The following is a 19492-nucleotide window of genomic DNA, read 5'->3' as shown; positions in this document are numbered from 1 at the left end:
TCCTGTGACTCCAGGGATCCTGAGGCCACACTGTCCCATCTAGGATTCTGCCCCACTTCACCACCTGAGTTCCTTTCAGGCAGGGATGTTCCTCACTGGAGGAGACTACTAAAAGTTCCGATTTTGCACTCTGCTGCTATATCACTTTCCAGTACCCGGCTTATGGAGGCTCTCTTCCCCCACAGTTTATCTTCCTGATATATTGCCTTGTTTTCACTTCTCCACACCTCCTACCTTGCAGAAGTTGCTCGATTTGCAGAATTGCAGCAATTCTTCTCTTAGATCTCTGGTTGAGTTCACAGGTGTTCAGAATGATTTGATAGCTATCTAGCTGAATTTCTGGGACCAGACAAAACTAAGGTCTCCTACTCCTCCGCCATTTTGTAAAGTTCAATGTGATGGTATTTGAAGATGGGCCTTTGGGAAATAATGAGGTCACAAGTGCAGAGCCCTCATGATGGGGATTAGTGCCCTTGTAAGAAGAGACATGAAAGAACTTGCTTCCTCTCCTTCTGGGCCGTGTGAGAATATAACAGGAAAGCCACTATCTATAAGCCAGGAAATGAGTCCTCACCAGACCCCGACTCTGCTGACACACTGGTCTTGGGACTTCCTAGCCTCCAGAACTACAAGAAACAAATGCGTGTTGTTTAAACCACCCAGTCTATCATAGTTTGCTATAGCAGCCTGAACCAAGACAGAAACAGTATATGGAAAGCTCTTGGCATGGTGCTTGCATATACTATGTTTCTCAATAAATAATAGCCATTGGATTGATCATCCTAAACCCATGCCCTTCTTAGAGAATTAATTTCACCAAGAAAGAATACAAGGGTTTAATGAAAAGGAAGCATCCTCCATGGACTCAGAGGGATTATTCCAGACTGGTCTTCAGAATGATAAAGCAAACAAAAAAAGAACTAAAAAAAATTTTGGATCTGTGGGGGATTTGGTAGATTCAGAGTTGTGGTGAGCAACCATTCTAGACTGTCTAGGAATGAGGGGATTCTTCAGACATTAAAACTGGGATAGTTAGCTATCTCAGTTTTCAGAGGGGAGGGGATATTTACTACCAGGAGAGGTCAGTACTGTAAAAAGTGTACTGACCTTCTCTTTTTCCTTCATAGTAGGAGTGACCCATATCCCTGCTAACACTGGGAAATAGTTCTGAGCATGCACAGCCTGGAGCTTGGAAGGGGCCAGCCTGCTCACCCCCTGCTCAAGCACGTGCTCTTCAGTTCCCTATATATAGGAGCTTGCCAGGCAGGCTCTAAGCTTATCCAGGGAGACTAGTTGTTCAGCATACAAATGGGTGGAAAAATTCAGTCTGTGGGGGAAAGAAATAGGAAGGCTTATTTGGCCACACGTCCAAGCCCTGTTCTCCAATGAGCATTAACAACCATAAAGCTGCTATTATTTTTACCTGACATCTGTGTCTATTTCTAAATTGGTTCAGAACTCAGAGGGGGAGGGAGATATAATTAATTATCAACCATGTGATTAATTATCACCTTCATAAACCCCAACAGATAGAAGTCTATTTTATTTCATTGGCAGACAAACCCCTTTCAGGCTGTCAGGAAAAGGATATTTTGCAAAATCAAATGAGGTTACAGCTATGAGTGACCTTAAAGATGATCCAGTCCAATATCTTCGTTTTTATAGATGAAAAGATACACAGATGAAATGGTCAAGTGACATAATCCACGTGAAATTCTGTGAAAGCTTATAATGCAAATTATTCATATGATTGGTAGTTTGGGAAGCAGTCTTTAGAAGCTATAACCCCAGAATTAAAAACAAATTATAGAAATACAGAGAACAGATTATAAATAATAGAAAATAGATTACAGATTAAAACAAAGCAACTTTAGAGAGAGAGAAGTTTCCCTCAACAAAAGTATTACCTCCAGAAAACACATTCAAACCATGAAGAATAGATCAATATTTTGGAGGTTGTTTTTTTTTAAATTAGCAAAAAATGCCTACCTTTGGTCAATAAGACTACTTACCCACAATCTTGAATACCAGCTGAAGTGTCAAAAGAAACAAGCATTTCCCCTCTATCCTAATCCTATCCACCTGCCATAATAAGGTTCTTCTCATTAGGAATGTTCCCTCCTATCTATTAACCAGGCAGGCCCCACTGACAAGGCAAGGGTCCTGGGCACCTCAAGACATAATACAAGACATGGGAGGAAAACCATTGGATTGCTAGGGTGGCAATCCTTATATCAGACAAATTAGATTTTAAACCGAAGACTATAATAAGAGATGAGGAAGGACACTATATCTTACTTAAAGGGTCTATCCAACAAGAAGATCTAACAATTGTAAATACCTATGCCCCTAACATGGGAGTAGCCAATTAGATCAGCCAATTAATAAAAAAAGCAAAGAAACACATCGACAACAATACAATAATAGTAGGGGACTTTAACACCCCCCTCACTGAAATGGACAGATCATCTAAGCAAAAGATCAACAAGGAAATAAAGACTTTAAATGGCACACTGGACCAAATGGACTTCACAGATATATTCAGAACATTCCATCCCAAAGCAACGGAATACACATTCTTCCCTAGTGCCCATGGAACATTCTCCAGAACAGATCACATCCTGGGTCACAAATCAGGTCTCAACTGGTACCAAAAGACTGGGATCATTCCCTGCCTATTTTCGGACCACAGTGCTTTGAAACTAGAACTCAATCACAAGAGGAAAGTCAGAAAGAACTCAAATACATGGAGGCTAAAGAGCATCCTACTGAAGAATGAATGGGTCAACCAGGAAATTAAAGAAGAATTTAAGAAATTCATGGAAACAGATGAAAATGAAAACACGGCTGTTCAAAATCTCTGGGGTGCAGCAAAGGCTGTCCTAAGAGGAAAGTATATAGCATTACAAGGCTTTCTCAAGAAACAAGAAAGGTCTCAAATACAAAACCTAACCCTATACCTAAAGGAGCTGGAGAAAGAACAGCAAATAAAGCCTAAACCCAGCAGGAGAAGAGAAATAATAAAGATCAGAGCAGAAATCAATGACATAGAAACCAAAAGAACAGTGGGACAGATCAACAAAACTAGGAGCTGGTTCTTTGAATTAACGAGATTGATAAACCCCTGGCCAGACTTAGCAAAAAGAAAAGAGAAATGACCCAAATAAATAAAATCATGAATGAAAGAGGAGAGATCACAACCAACACCAAAGAAATACAAACAACTATAAGAACATATTATGAGCAACTATATGCCAGCAAATTAGATAATCTGGAAGACATGGATGCATTCCTAGAGATGCATAAAGTACCAAAACTGACCCGCGAAGAAATAGAAAACCTGGACAACCTATAACCACTAAGGAAATTGAAGCAGTCATCAAAAATCTCCCAACAAAGAAGATCCCAGGGCCAGATGGCTTCCCAGGGGAATTCTACTAAACATTTAAAGAAGAATTAAAACCTATTCTTCTGAAACTGTTCCAAAAAAATAGAAATGGAAGGAAAACTTCCAAACTCGTTTTATGAGGCCACCATTACCTTGATCCCCAAGCCAGACAAAGACCCCTTCAAAAAGGAGAATTACAGACCCATATCCCTGATGAACACAGATGCAAAAATTCTCACCAAAATACTAGCCATAGCCAATAGGATCCAACAGTACACTAAAAGGATTATTCGCCACGACCAAGTGGGATTTATCCCTGGGCTGCAAGGTTGGTTCAACATCTGCAAATCAATCAACGTGATACAATACACTAACAAAAGAAAGAACAAGAACCATATGATCCTCTCAATAGATGCAGAAAAAGCATTTGACAAAGTACAGCATCCTTTCTTGATCAAAACTCTTCAGAGTATAGGGATAGAGGGTACATGCCTCAATATCATAAAAGCCATCTATGAAAAACCCACAGCGAATATCATTCTCAGTGGGGAAAAACTGAGAGCTTTCCCCCTAAGTCAGGAACACGGTAGGGATGCAGAGATGTCCACTATCACCACTGCTATTCAACATAGTACTAGAAGTCCTAGCCACAGCAATCAGACAACGAAAAGAAATCAAAGGCATCTGAATCGGCAAAGAAGAAGTCAAACTCTCACTCTTTGCAGATGATATGATACTTTATATGGAAAACCCAAAAGACTCCACCCCAAAACTGCTAGAACTCATATAGGAATTCAGTAAAGTGGCAGGATATAAAATCAATGCACAGAAATCAGTGGCATTCCTATACACCAACAAGACAGAAGAAAGAGAAATTAAGGAGTCGATCCCATTTACAATTGCACCCCAAACCATAAGATACCTAGGAATAAATCTAACCAAAGGCGCAAAGAATCTGTACTCAGAAAACTATAAAATACTCATGAAAGACACAAAGAAATGGAAAAACCTTCCATGCTCATGGATTGGAAGAACAAATATCGTGAAGATGTCAATGCTACCTAGAGCAATCTACACATTTAATGCAATCCCTATCAAAATACCATCCACTTTTTTCAAAGAAATGGAACAAATAATCCTAAAATTTGTATGGAACCAGAAAAGACCCCGAATAGCCAGAGGGATGTTCAAAAAGAAAAGCAAAGCTGGTGGCATCACAATTCCGGACTTCAAGCTCTATTACAAAGCTGTGATCATCAAGACAGTATGGTACTGGCACAAAAACAGACACATAGATCAATGGAACAGAACAGAGAGCCCAGAAATGGACCCTCAATTCTATGGTCAACTCATCTTCGACAAAGCAGTAAAGAATGTCCAATGGAAAAAAGACAGTCTCTTCAACAAATGGTGCTGGGAAAATTGGACAGCCACATGCAGAAGAATGAAACTGGACCATTTCCTTACACCATACACAAAAATAGACTCAAAAGGGTTGAAAGACCTCAATGTGAGACAGGAGTCCATCAAAATCCTGAAGGAGAACACAGGCAGCAATCTCTTCGACCTCAGCCGCAGCAACTTCTTCCTAGAAACATCACCAAAGGCAAGGGAAGGAAGAGCAAAAATGAACTATTGGGACCTCATCAAGATAAGATTTTGTTGTTCTTTTTGCACAACAAAAGAAACAGTCCACAAAACCAAAAGACAACCGACAGAATGGGAGAAGATATTTGCAAATGACATATCAAATAAAGGGCTAGTATCTAAAATCTATAAAGAACTTATCAAGCTCAACACCCAAAGAACAAATGATCCAATCGAGAAATGGGCAGAAGACATGAACATTTTTCCAAAGACATCCAAATGGCTAACAGACACATGAAAAAGTGCTCAACATCGCTCAGCATCAGGGAAATCCAAATCAAAACTTCAATGAGATACCACCTCACACCAGTCAGAATGGCTAAAATTAATAACTCAGGAAATGACAGATGTTGGTGGGGATGTGGAGAAAGGGGAACCCTCCTACACTGTTGGTGGCAATGCAAGCTGGTGCAGCCACTCTGGAGAACAGTATGGAGGTTCCTCAAAAAGTTGCAAATAGAGCTACCATACAACCCAGCAATTGCACTACTGGATATTTACCCCAAAGATACAAATGTAGTGATCCAAAGGGGTATGTGCTCCCCAGTGTTTATAGCAGCAATGTCCACAATAGCCAAACTATGGAAATAGCCAAGATGTCCATCGACAGATGAATGGATAAAGAAGATGTGGTATATATATACAATGGAATATTATGCAGCCATCAAAAGGAATGAAATCTTGCCATTTGCAATGACGTGGATGGAACTGGAGGGTGTTATGCTGAGTGAAATAAGTCAATCAGAGAAAGACATGTATCATATGATCTCACTGATATGAGGAATTCTTAATCTCAGGAAACAAACTGAGGGTTGCTGGAGTGGTGGGGGGTGGGAGGCATGGGGTGGCTGGGTCATAGACATTTGGGAGGGTATGTGCTATGGTGAGTGCTGTGAATTGTGTAAGACTGTTGAATCACAGACCTGTACCTCTGAAACAAATAATACATTATATGTTAAAAAAAAAAAAAGAAGATAGTAGGAAGGGAAAAATGAAGAGGGGGAAATCGGAGGGGGAGACAAACCATGAGAGACTATGGACTCTGAGAAACAAACTGAGGGTTCTAGAGGGGAGGGAACGGGGAGATGGGTTAGCCTGGTGATGGGTATTAAAGAGGGCACGTATTGAATGGAGCACTGGGTGTCCCCTTTCTTCTCTTCTGTGCTCCAGACCCCAGTGATCTAATGGCAGTGACAGCATCCGTCTATAGGAGCCAAAACTACGAGGGAGGGGAACCCACCTCTGCATTCAGTGGCGCTGTCATTTCCAAAGGCTGAGACCATCCCCCGCTGCCTTTTTCCTTTCTTTGTCCTCTCTCTGGTTGGCCAATGTAGGCGAAGTCACGGAAGTGCATGACAGTGTGAACTTTGTGGCCAGAGACTGACAAGTGGTCCCAGGGAATTAGAAGGTACCAGGGAAATCATGGAGAGGAAGGAGCTTGGCAAAGCAACTCCATAAAGTTTTCTTTTTTTTAAATAAATTCCTGGGCTCACTGTGTTTCTGTACATGCATGAATCTGATCTTAATTTGCATATCAGTCCTTTGAGAACTCTGCCTAGGTTCCAGACTGAGCACTGGGTGACACACACATGCAGATCCAAATAGTGCTGCCAAAGGCTTTGAAAAACTGAGCTGACATAAGAACCAGAGCTCTTGGAAGCCCACCCAGGGGCATGGAACTTGCAGCCGGAACCTAACCAAGTTGAATGAAAACTACAACAAAAATATCAACATTCTCCCTAGGCTTTAAAAAAGACCCAGAATCTCAGAACATAATAGTCAAAATGTACAGAATACAATCCAAAATTCCTTGCCATATGAAGAATCAGGAAAATTTCAATTCCCTTGGAAAAGACAATTAACTAAAGTTAACACAGCAATAACACAGACGTTAGATTTATCTGACAAAACTATGATAAAAATCTCCAATCAGCAATCATGAACACTGCAGAAACCAATGGGTAAAAGAGAAAGTCTCAGGCAAGAAACAAATGGCATAAACAAGAGTCAGGTCGAAATTATGGAACTGAACAATACAGTAACAAAAAACCCCCCAAAAACAAACAAACAAACAAAAAAAACCACACCACCTCTGATGGGCTCAAGAGCAGAATGGGGATGACAGAGGAAAGAAAGCCAGCAGCAAATCATCTTCTAGCTGGGTGACCATTTATCACTACTTTTTCATGCATTTCTCTCTCTTTTAATTAACTACTGAGGCATAACAAGCCACATCGAAATTTAGTGGCTGAACCTGGAAACAATTTATAATTTCTCTCACTTCCACGAGAGGGCTGGGCAGCTTCTCTGCTGGTCTTGCCTACATACATTCATGTTTCTGCATTCAGCTGGAGGGGTGGCTGGACTGGCGGTCCAAGATGGCCCCACGCATAGGAGTAGCAGGTGGTGCTAGCCTTTGACTGGCATGTCTCAACTAGTTCTCTTTAAGCGAACTTTCAACCTCTAATAGGCTAGACTGGGCTTCTTCATGGTATGGTAATCTCAGGGTTCCAAGAGGGTGAGGTCTGGAGCCACAAGGCCCCTTAAGCCCTCGGCTCTGAAATCCATACAATGTTAATCTCTGTCACAGTGTTTTGGTGAAAGCATATCACAAGAACAGCACAGAGATAAAGGTAAAAAAATTAGACTATCTCTTGATGAGAGAGAAGCTATTAAGACTTTGCAAATGGGTGTGGACACAGGGAGCCACGACTCTTTAGCATCATTATTTCACTGTTACACCATACCCTTCCAAGGGAATTAGTGCTACAAGTATCAAAGGCCATGGTCTACAATTGCTATGACAGTAGAAGAGACTGTGAGATTCAGAGAGGTTTAGTGCTTTGCCTAAGATCACACAGCTCGTTTGGGAGAAAACATAAAAACTAAATCCCAGGACTGCTGATTCCACTGACCAGTCCTCACGTCTCTGAGAGGGGCCACGTGGTATTTTGAACACTGGCTATTTAACAGGTAGGAGAGTAATGGGCAACACTTGTATAATGTGTTAGCAGTCATTTATCATTCAGATCCATCTGTGAAGGAAATCAGTGCAGGCACTTGTGGAGTCTATGAAAAAAACTGAAGCGAAGAGACTCAGTAAGAGCTATTCATTATGTAGCAATAGAGGTCCTAACCCATTCAGTACTCCAAGACCTGGTGCATTCAGTCTCTTGCGTTCCTGGCACTCAAAGCTTAATTTCTCCATTGAGGCAGAATTCACATAACGTAAAATTAACCGTTACTCATTTTACATTATAAAATTCAGTGTCATTTGGCACGTTCACTAGGTCATGTAACTGTTATCTGTATCAAATTGCAAGACATTTCTATCACCCCAAAAGGAAACCCTGCACCCATGAAGCGCCACTCCCCACTTCTCCCTCCCCCTGGCCCTGGCCACCACGGGTCTGCTTCCTTTCTACGGATTTGCCTATTCGGGATGTTTCAGGTAAGTGGAATCATACGCATGAGCTTTTGTAACTTCTTTTACTTGGCACATTTTTGAGGTCCATCCATGTACCAGCACTGCATTATTTTTATGGATCAGATAAACATGAATGACACCCACAATATTCCATTGTATGGATAGACCACATTTCGTTTATCCATTCATCAGTTGACGGGCATTTTGTGTTCTCTCCACTTTCTGGCTATCATGAATAGTGCTGCTATAAACATTTGTGTGCAAATAGTGGTCTGAATACCTCTTTTCAATTCTTTGGTGTATATAATCAGGAGTGGAATTGCTGGGTCATATCGTAATTATATCAAAGCTTAATCTGGATTCTAGTTTTTGACAAGGCTTCTTAAAATGGTTTGAGATCAATAACATGCTGCCAGCATTACCTTGTCTCTAAAGTCAATGTGGTTCTGGAGGATGGCTCTGTGGTAAGTGGCTGTCCTCACAAAATCCTGCATCATGTTCTGCTGCTGGGAAATGCAGCCATAAAACTGTAAGGAAAAGAGAAGGATAGGGAGAGTCAACAACCCACAAGGCATCACCTTCATGAGCATCTGGTTCTTACAGTCACCTTGGTCAAGGCAGGCTGAGCCTAATGTGCAGGCTAGCCGAGGCTCTGAAAGATGCAGTGACCTGTCCACATTCGCCTCATTTCTAAGGTCTAGAACTGTAAGTCGACTCCAGACTTCTGAAGGCTGCTCCATGCAATAGATTCAGGCCTAGATACTGGCCAAAGAGGTGCCCAGGGTCCCTTCTCAAAGCAGAGGTTATAAGAGAACACAGATCAAGACTAACAGGGGTAAGAGAGAGAAAGAGGCCAGAGCCAAAAGGGACATCCCTAATGAGTCTCCTGAGCCAGGAGAGAAAAACGGGACTTGGACAGAAATGCTGAGTGAGGGCAGGAGTGGGGCAGAAGGTAGTGGCGATGGCAATCCTGATCAGGCAAGCCAGCTGGGTGACATGGTGCGTACAAATCCATGAACACTGGGTCACAAATATCAGCATTGTAACTGCCCCCCTTTAGTAGAGTTTGCTATGTTACGGGCACCATGCTAAATGATTCACATACATCCTCTAATCAAATTAAATCATTATAAAAATCAGACGAATTTCATTCCCCAGATGACAAAACTGAGGCTCAGAGAGATACGGCCACTTGCCCCCAAGTCCTGACAAGTTGAGAAGTGATGGTATGAGGATCCCAAGCCAGGGGCTGCTGCAGCTGCGCTCAGGGGACCGCACGGTGGGAAGCTGCAGGGCCACGCCCACTGCCTCCTCTCCGCCCACCGGCCTGCCCAGGTGTGTCCACAGGAGTGTTCGCAGGCCTGCGTCACCTGGAAACAGCTTCTTTCTGCCCGGGGGCAACTTTCCTGACCTGGAAGTACTGCACAGCAGAAGCCTCTTCTGTCCGCTGGCTGAACACTGAGGATTCCTTTTTCTCATTCCGGCATCTTTTCAAGGTATTTGAAAATGAGCTGAGATCTGCAAGGATAAAAGGCAGACCCGTTTCTACACTGAGGGAACCACAGAACTGACCGCTGCACTTTTACACAATTCTGAGAAAATACTGGAAGAGTCAAAGGGCAAGTTCATCCCCAGACACACACAGGATAAGGAATGGCAAGGTGGAAATGGGCACCACTCTGAGATGTGACAGCCTTCCTTACACTTGTCAGCCATAGTTGCATTCACCAGTGTCATGTGACACAGCATAATGGGACACGCGGAGACTGGGCTCAGGGACTTCTCCCGGTCCTGTGCTCACAGAGCTTACAGGCTTATTCTCAGTATGTGCTCTGGGGAAGGTGATTGCTGATGATAAGGAAAAAATATATATATGTGAATACAAAATATACATACAATGAATAGATATACATATTTCTATATATATAAAAATCTCATTCTATTGTCACGACAGGGTTTTTTTTTTTTTTTTCACATTTAGTATTCTCCAGGCGTAGAGAGAAGAAGTAAAATAACCAAAGAGATGTGAATACAAGGAAATGCTTTCTATTATTTGAGGAAAAGAAATACATACATGACGGCTCAAAAAATCCCAGAAGTGTTATTACTTCGAGATAACACAGCATACACAGCGGTCAAGTTTTGTGACTTCTGCCTTAGAATTGTCTCTTACATCCTTGCCCAGTAGTCCTCATCACCCGTGGCCTTCTCCCTCGGCACCTCTGGTGATGTGCCCAAGTCTCTCCCTTATAGCCTGTGCTGGATTCCTGATGGCCACACACTCTCAGTTCACCATGAGCTCCAGTCCCTCATGCTTTGTCGGCCCTCGCATACTACCTTATACACCTTCTCCTTGTGCCCTACATCCTCCATGCTTCCGCCATGTGGAAGTACTTATGAATTCCCACATCAACTTGGCCCTGGCCTGGCTTCTTGACTTGAAACCCCCCAGCTCTTCTCTTTAAATTCACTTTTGACATCAAATTCCTATTCATCCCCCAAGATTCAGCTCAACCAGCCTTTTCTCATTGCTATGTTCTGGAACACCCAAAGGCATGGTGGGCCTCCACACTTGATCAGAATCACCTGAAAAGATTTTTTAGACTATGGATGTTGAACCCTCATCCCACACCTGTTAAGTCAATCAATCAAAAAAAAAAAAAGTAAATAATTTAATCATAGGAAATTTTAAAACTCAGAAAAGAAAGCCAGGAACAAAAAATGACTGCTAGATATAACCACTAAGAGTATTTTGGGATAAAATCTCCCAAGAATTTTTCTTCGTTGTGTTTTTATCTATCTCTACATTATTTATAATAATAGTATCATACTCTACTGTCAATACTTTTCATATAGAATCTCTCATCCACACTTAAAGCTACAAAGCCCACTAACTACAATGTCCTTTTGTTCCTGTTTCTCCTATTTGTTCTCAGAGGCAACATCAGAGCCTTAGTAGATCTTAATTTCAACAAGGTTTTTAACTATGTTCCTTCAAATTTTGGACATGCTTATTTGCTTATCAAGTTCTACTGGGGGTCAAAAGTACCAACCCTATAGAACTATAATTTTCTATATTTGCATTTTATTCCCTTTAAATGATATTGGATAATATTTTAAAACTTTAAAATGTTTGAAAACTTTGTTAGATAAAAACTTGCAACAAACTTGGTAGAAAGGGAACACACCTCAACATGGCAAAGGCCATACATGACAATCCTGCAGCTGACATCATACTCAACAGTAAAACGCTGAAAGCTTTTCCTCTAAGACCAGAAATGAGACAAGGGTGCCCACTCTCACCATTCCTATTCAACACAGTATTGGAAGTCCTACTCAGAGCAATCAGGCAATAAAAAGAAACAGAAGGCATCCAACTTGGAAAGGAAGAAGCAAAACTGTCTCTATTTGCAGACAACATATTATATATAGAAACCCCAAAGGACTCCACCAAAAAACTGTTAAAACCAACAAATTCAATAGAGTTGCAAGATACAATATCAATATACAAAAATCAGTTGTGTTTCAAAACACCAACAATGAACTACTAGAAAGAGAAATTAGGAAAGCAATCCCATTTAAAATTGCATCAAAAAAACCAAAATACTTAGGAATAAACTGAATCAAGGAGGTGATACCAGTTATCCGTATTCTAAAAACTGTAAGACATTGATGGAAAAAAATTGAGGATGGGACAAATAAGTGTAAATATATCCTGTGTTCATGGATTAGAAGAATTAATGTTGTTAAACTGCCCATATGCCCAAAGCAATCTACAGTTTTAATGCCATCCCTATCAAAATTCCAATGGCATTTTTCACAGAAAAAGAAAAACAATCCTGAAGTTTGTATGGAACTGTAAAACCCCTAACAGCCAAAGAAATCTTGAGAAAGAAGAACAAAGCTGGAGGCATCACACTTTCTGATTTCAAACTACACTGCAAAGCTGCAGTAATTAAACCAGCATAGTATTGTCCTAAAAACAGACACAAAGATTAATGGAAGAGAATAGAGAGCCTCATGCTTATATACTCAATCAATTTACAACAAAGAAGCCAAGAATATATGATGGGGAAAGGATAGTCTTTTTAATAAATGATGCTGGGAAAACTGGATATTCACATACAGAACAATGTAACTGGAACTCTATCTTACAACATACACAATAATCAACTCAAAACGGATTAAATAGTTGAACATAAGATCTAAAGCCGTAAAACTTCTAGAAGAAAACAGGGATAAACACCTCAGCATTGGTCTTGGCAATGATTTTTTGAATTTGACACCAAAAGCAAAGGCAACAAAAGGAAAAATAAATAAGTGGGAATATATCAAACTAAAAAGCTTCTGCACAGAAAAGGAAACCATCAACAAAACAAAAAGGCAACTATTAAATGGGAGAAAATATTTGCAAATCACATATTTGATAAGGGACTAATATCCAAAATATATAAAGAACTCACACAACTCACAGCAGAAAAAAAGAATCAATCTGATTTAAAAAATAGGCTAAGGGACTGAGTAGACATTTTCCCAAAAACATAGATAGCCAACAGATAACGAAAGATGCTTCATATCACTAATCATCAGGTAAATGCGATCAAAACCACAATGAGACATCACCTCACACCTGTTGGTGTGGCTGTCATCAAAACAACAAAAGGTAACACGTGTCAGTGAGGATGTGGAGAAAAGGGAATCCTCGTGCACTGTTGGTGGGAATGTAAATTGGTGCAGCCCCTGTGGAAAACAGTATGGACGTTCCTCAAAAAATTAAAATAGACCTACCATATGATCTAGCAGTCCCACTTCTGGGTATATATCCAAAGGAAGTGAAATCATTATCTCAAAGAGATGTCTGCACTCCCATGTGCATTGCAACATTATTCATAATAGCTAAGACATGGAAGTAGCCTAAATCTCTATCAACAGATGAATGGATAAAGACGTGATATAAAAATGACAGATTATATCATATCTATCTACTTCCCCCAATGAAATATTATTCAGCCATGAGACAGAAGGATATTCTGCCATTTGGGACAACATGGATAAAACTTGTGGCATTAAATTAAATAAGACAGGGGAAGAAAAATAGAGTATGTTATCACTTGTATGTGGAATCTTCTTTTAAAAAGTCAAATTCATAGAAAGATAGAGTAGAAAAGTGGTTGCCTGGAGCTGGGGGCGGGGTGGGCAGAAAAGAACAGGGAGAGGTTGGTAAAGGGATATAAATGTTCAGCTATAAGGAGTGTAAGATCTGAGGATCTAATATATAACATGGTGACTATAGCTGCTAACAATGGACTGTATAATTGAAATTTGTTGAGAGAACTGAAATGTTCTCACCAAAAAATAAAATAAAATTTCTCAGACATACTAAAACACCCCAGAAGGTATTAGATAATAGTGACTCAGCTCTAGTCTCTTGGCTCCTCTCCAATTCCCTCTGAGCTTTCAGAGACCGCCAACAGTGGTGTCACCCATCTGTGAGTTCTTCGAATCCTGGGCATCTACGCTGTTGGGGCTTTCAAAGCCTACAGTAAATTCATTTGTCCAACAAATAGTCTTTTGAATATTCTCAACAGTTGCAAGTCTCCATACTTGGGGGGACATCTGACTTTAATACAGCCAAATATCATGGGTGCCTAATTTAGTAAACAGGATGTGTGACAAGTTGAAAAGTATCGTTTTTAGTTAACAAACAAGATTATGACTATCAACTAACATGGATAGTCTTGTGTCACTCACCAACGGTCTCCAAAGGAAAACGTAAAAGAGAAGTTCTAACAGAGTTTTAGGTTACACCAGCATCCGTCCAATATATAGACAGCCTTCCAAAATAAACACTAATTGGATATACCAGCTCTACTATGTTTCTATTAAAAAATATTATATTCTTACATTATAGACACTTTAGTCACAACTCTATCGTAATCTCTTGTTTGACAAGTTTAAGACGTATTTATGGGATTTAGGAAATAAGGAGCATCCAATCCAGGAAAGTCCAGGAATCAGCAATCAGTGAACTCCTGCCTATGGTGATTTCTGTCACAATGGCTCCTAGGAGAATGTTCTCTTTGCAAGCCTCCCTTGCCTTTATTTTAATGGTTAAATAAATGTGTGCAAATAAAGGAAATGTCTGTGTTTCCATAGGATATATAAAGATTTTTTTTAAAAAACGCACTTTCAAAAGGAAAAGAAATTTAATTGTTGATTTCTCCCTCCCCTCAGTCTCCAGAAGAAAGGACTCTGGAGGACACTGTCTTAATCCATTCGGGCTGCTCTAACAAAGTACGATAGACCAGGTGATTTATAAACAATAGAAATCCATTCCTCACAGGTCTGGAGGCTGGAAGTCCAAGATCAAGGTGCCAGCATGGTCTGGTTCTGGCGAGAACCCTTTTCTTGGTTGCAGGCTGCTAGCTTCCGGCTATGTCCTCACATGATGGAAGTGGCAAGGGACCTCTCTGGGGTCTCTTTTATAATCATATCCCAAAGGCCCTACCTGCAAATACCACCACCTATAGGATTAGGTTTCAAAATACGAACTTTGGAGGAGACACAAACATTCCATCTATGGCAACGTTCAGTGGCGAATCCAAGATGAGACGCAGCATGAAGAAGCCACCTTCTCTTCCTTGTTCTCCAAACTAGGGGGAGGGAATTTTGATTAGAGTGAAGGAGTCTTTAAATCCAGCAGGTAACTTTGCCTTTGGAGAACATTTTAGCAAAAAGTACATGTATTATTTTTTTGGATGGAAAAGCCTTTCGATCTACAGGCACCACCTGTTTAAAAGTAGCCATCCTTGGCTCCCAGAGAAGAGAAAAGAAAAGCCCGCTTTAGGACATAATCAAGTCTAAATGGACGTTCACATTGGCATATTGGCTCTTTCAGCTACTCAGGGTAGAAAAGGTGGGAAGATAGGGGTCAGAAGCACTGTTGTGGAAGAAAGAGGTCCCTGTGGTGTATAGCCTGGAAGCTGAAGCCAAGGGCAGAGTGTATAAGAATGGGGACATGCCCTCAATGACAAATACAAGCCAAGTCCCTCCGATACAGCATGGCTTATGGGTAAAATGGGAACTCCTTTCAAAGGACACACTTGTCCACACTGTTTGGGAAGAGGCTGGCCTGGTGGAACAGGTACTATAGACATGCTGGCCTCAACCGCCATGTTTTGTCATTTTTCACCACAAATACAAAGATGTAGTTTTCTCTATTATACAGATACTAACCATGCTACCGCCATGATTCTAATTACTTTCCTTTGATTCTCAAGCTTGATTTCAGTTTCTTCTTAACAAGCCCTTACTTTTCCATTTTAGCATGCAACTATACTTGTGGATCAATAGACCATGGAGATGCACCATTTCCTTATCGTCGTTGCTTCAAAAAGGACCAGATTGAAGGGATCTGTTTTTGTTTGCTCGCTTCTCTTAAATAGCTGCTATTTACAAGCGATACTGTCTGTAGTACTTTCCATACAGTTTATTTACCAAGATACTAACATCTTTCTCTGCAGGAAAGGGTACTACCTGCCTGACTGCATCAGCTGTTCAGGCCACATGTCCCAAAATTATACCAGAAAACACACAACTGACAGTATGATAATCATGGTGTGGATTAAAAAAAAAACAACAATAATATGTCAAACTCTAAACATGGTTGCAGAACTGCTTTTGGCTCTCTTGATGAATTTACATACAGCCTATTTTAATTTTCTCTAGCCCATCAGCTCAAGTTTGCCAAATTGAGCTCATTTTACTGGGCACCTAAGGAAGCAATTTCTTTTCCTGTTGTCAGGAGAAGACAGCAGTGCTGACCATTTGCCCCCATTTAATTCTCCTTCCCCTAGCTTCATGGTCTGGGTGTTTTCGCCCTCAGGATGGAAATGGCTTACAATCACTTAGGACACACTGCATTGATTCCTCCTATCTGGTCAGAGCTGGAGAAGCAGAACTGCATATCAGGGCATCATTTGAGCAGCATGAACATGCTGCCAAGAGCTGCAATGCTGGTCTTCTCTCTGAATACAGGGGACTCTGCTACTGAGTAAAATTCAACATAAGGATGGCCCTTTTTATGTCTCATACAAGCAGGTTTTTTTAGTAAAGTAGCAAAAGGACTTAGATATAAAGTAGACTGTTTGAGTGGTCAACAGAGCATTATTATGAGGCACTGGATATTTCTATTGTGTACATGAGAAAACTAGAAAAATAGACAGCTTCACCAAACTTGAAGTTAATTTCTCCCTTATAGTGTTTCTGTCTCCTTTTGGGGAAAAAAACAAAACAAAACAAACTTGTCAGCATTCCATGAAAGCAACTGCCAAATCAACCTCTCTTAAAACAAAAGGACATATGTACTCTGAGAAACTGAATGTATTATTTGGCTTTGCTCTTCTTTCAAAGCCTTGCAATTTGCAAGCAAACCTCTAATTCATAATCCATATAACACTTACCTAACACTACTTTTGTCCTACTGAAACATTAGTACAAAGCACTGGGGAGGGCTCCTGAGGAGTATTTTGTGTACTTGTCACATCTCTAAATGTTAAGAGTCTTATCCAAAAACAATTGGGTCACACATTTTGTCAAATTTCAGAGGCAATCTTCATGCATATCTTAAAAACCAATTAAACACTTACTGAGATGATCAGCACTGACCTAAACATTAGTAAAAAAGTGAGCTTCACAATTTGTGAAGAAGGTAGGTTGTAGAGGGAAGTTTGTTCGTTTGTTTGAATGTTGAGCCAAGTCCCTCATCCCTGTGGGATCCCAGGCTTCTGGCCCTGACACTCCACCCACAACAGGGAAAGCCCACGACCTAAGGACTGTGTGATTTCCAGTAAGCAGAAGGAACAGGGGTCAGCCTTGGATGGAGGGATAATTAACTGAGCCCGAGCAGGAAAAGATTCTAAAGCAAGGACATCAGTGAAAACTTTTGTTGGCAAGTGGTGGAAATTCATCTAGGTTTAACTGAAATAGAAACATTATGGCTCACAAAACTGAAAAATCAAGGATTAAAACTCTATTTTCAAGAATGGCTGTGCCTGGATACTCAAATGATATTTTTAAGACACATCCTCTCTCTCTCTCTTCCTCTATTTCTTAACTCTGTCTCTGTCTTGCTCTTTCTATCTCTGTCTCTTTCTCTCTTTCTTACTCCGTATTTCTCTGTTTTGGCTTCATGCTCAGAAGGACAAGATGACCACCAGCATCTCCACAACTACAGTGCTACCACCTCAGCAAATCCTGTCTTCCCAAAATGTTCCAACAAAAGCCCCAGACTGAGCTCCACTGAACCTTGTTAAATTAAAGACCCATTTTTGAATCAATTGTTCCAGCCAGGGGTCCACGCCAGACTTGAGTCAACCCTATCTAAACCCAAAGGAAAATTGGGCTTCTGTGAGTAGAAGAAAGGAGAGTAAAGACAGGCCAAACCACAGCTGACCACTGCTAAGAGAGAAGTACAAACATTATAGACTAAGGGGGAACAGGGCAAGGAGAAGTGAGAAAATCTGTGTGCTCCAGGGGGCAAACTGGAGGGAGGTGAGCCATGGAAAACGGACATTAACCTACTTGGCTTCTGAAATCTTTGAGCTTGGGCTAGCCTCAACTCAGGCTGTGCTCCCAGCCAAGGGTGCCGTTGTGAGAGATCACTTCAGAGCAACTGAGCCAACACTTCTGGTCCTGTAACACATTGTGTCCCTGTCCCTGTAACCGTCACCAGCTTCCTGTTCCTGTCCACCCTCCCTAAGACGATCTGGCCCTGCTCAAAGCTCCTGATACTTTGTTCATACCCCTCGATCCCATATCCCACCCAGCAGAGAATGAGCACTGGATACCACATCCCACCTTAGCTAAGAAAGAGCTGCTGAACATAGGGTCACACAACCTGAACCAAGAGACTCAGAGACACCAGGATCAAGTGGCTGGGCTCTGGGGCTCTAAAGGCAGGGGCAATCCTACATCCTCACTCACCTGTCCCGGAGAAATTACTGATCCCATTTCCTTTCACACTCAAAAGAGTTCTGGTAATTGATGATTACCAGAAGGGAGGTGGGTGAGGGGGTGGGTGAAATGGATGATGGGAATTAGAGTATGTTTATCATGATGAAATAAATAAAAATTTCAAAAGGATGAACTGGAAAAAAAAGAATCCTGATTTGGATAATAAATTATTGAGTCATCACAGCTAGAAGATGCTGTAGTTTTAAGGGAGGTGTCCACGCTAGGTCAAGTGCAAGAGGAAAAGGCAGCTGAGAGAGATGATGACACAAAAAGATGCAGATGGGAGAGTCAACGCAGGGAATACCTAGGTCCTCACTACAGTCCGGGGACACTCTGCTCCTCAGCCTTAATGGCCACGAGACAGTTCCTTACAGTAACTTCTCTTTTTGAACTGATTTTTAGGTAGCCTTAACTAGAACAGAAATTCCCCCACTTTCCAACAATGTTGTTTTTTTTTTCCTCCTGATTCATTGCCAGTTCACCCAAGTTTACTAAGAGTTTTCTTGCTTTGAGTTTGGGTTAGCTTTGGGTTTTACCAACAATTTTATATAATATTTCACATTGTAGTCATAAACTGCACCATACTTTTCTCTTTGAATTCCACAAAACCACCGAGTCATGCGAAGGTCAGCAGACTTGTAGAGAAACAAAAGGTTCATTGAGGCCAGAATGCACCTTCTGGAGCATTTAACATATATTCACAGAGGCGCTGATTTTTTCTTATGTGGTAGCATGAGCCATTATTCAATGGGGTCCCATGGCCTGTGCATGCCTCCCAGCAAGCAAAGCAAGGCAGGTGGACACCAAACAAGGGTTATAAAGGTACATTTCCGATTTGAGTAGATTTACACAGTTTTTAAAATGATGTTTAGCAACTTAAATCAACATTTTTATGGTTGCTGATGCCATATTCCCTACATTCCCCAAACAACTAACTCTGGGTTAGCATTTAATATAGCCCAACATAACATGTAAAAAATTGAAACAAAGGCCTGTACTTTGAGAACATCATGTTC

At 41.0% G+C, this 19492-nt stretch overlaps 1 protein-coding gene across 1 annotated transcript in view; it reads right to left on the bottom strand.

The window, feature by feature from the left end:
* LOC123850225 (histone-arginine methyltransferase CARM1-like) overlaps positions 1-19492 on the bottom strand; it is a 178524-nt gene that overhangs the window by 95628 nt on the left and 63404 nt on the right. The window contains exons 4-5 of the mRNA XM_064579862.1: positions 9874-9980; positions 8885-8989 (exon numbers count right to left, since the gene is read on the bottom strand). Of these exons, the coding sequence (XP_064435932.1) occupies positions 8885-8989; positions 9874-9980 (212 nt within the window). The remainder of the gene's footprint in view (positions 1-8884; positions 8990-9873; positions 9981-19492) is intronic.

This window comes from Mirounga angustirostris, unplaced genomic scaffold, assembly GCF_029215605.1.
Source record: "Mirounga angustirostris isolate CCGP_5_RB_7025 unplaced genomic scaffold, mMirAng1.0.hap1 SCAF_15, whole genome shotgun sequence".
Classification (NCBI taxonomy): domain Eukaryota; kingdom Metazoa; phylum Chordata; class Mammalia; order Carnivora; family Phocidae; genus Mirounga; species Mirounga angustirostris.
The sequence above is the reverse complement of the archived record's forward strand: the minus strand, read 5'-3'. Positions and strand labels throughout refer to the sequence as shown.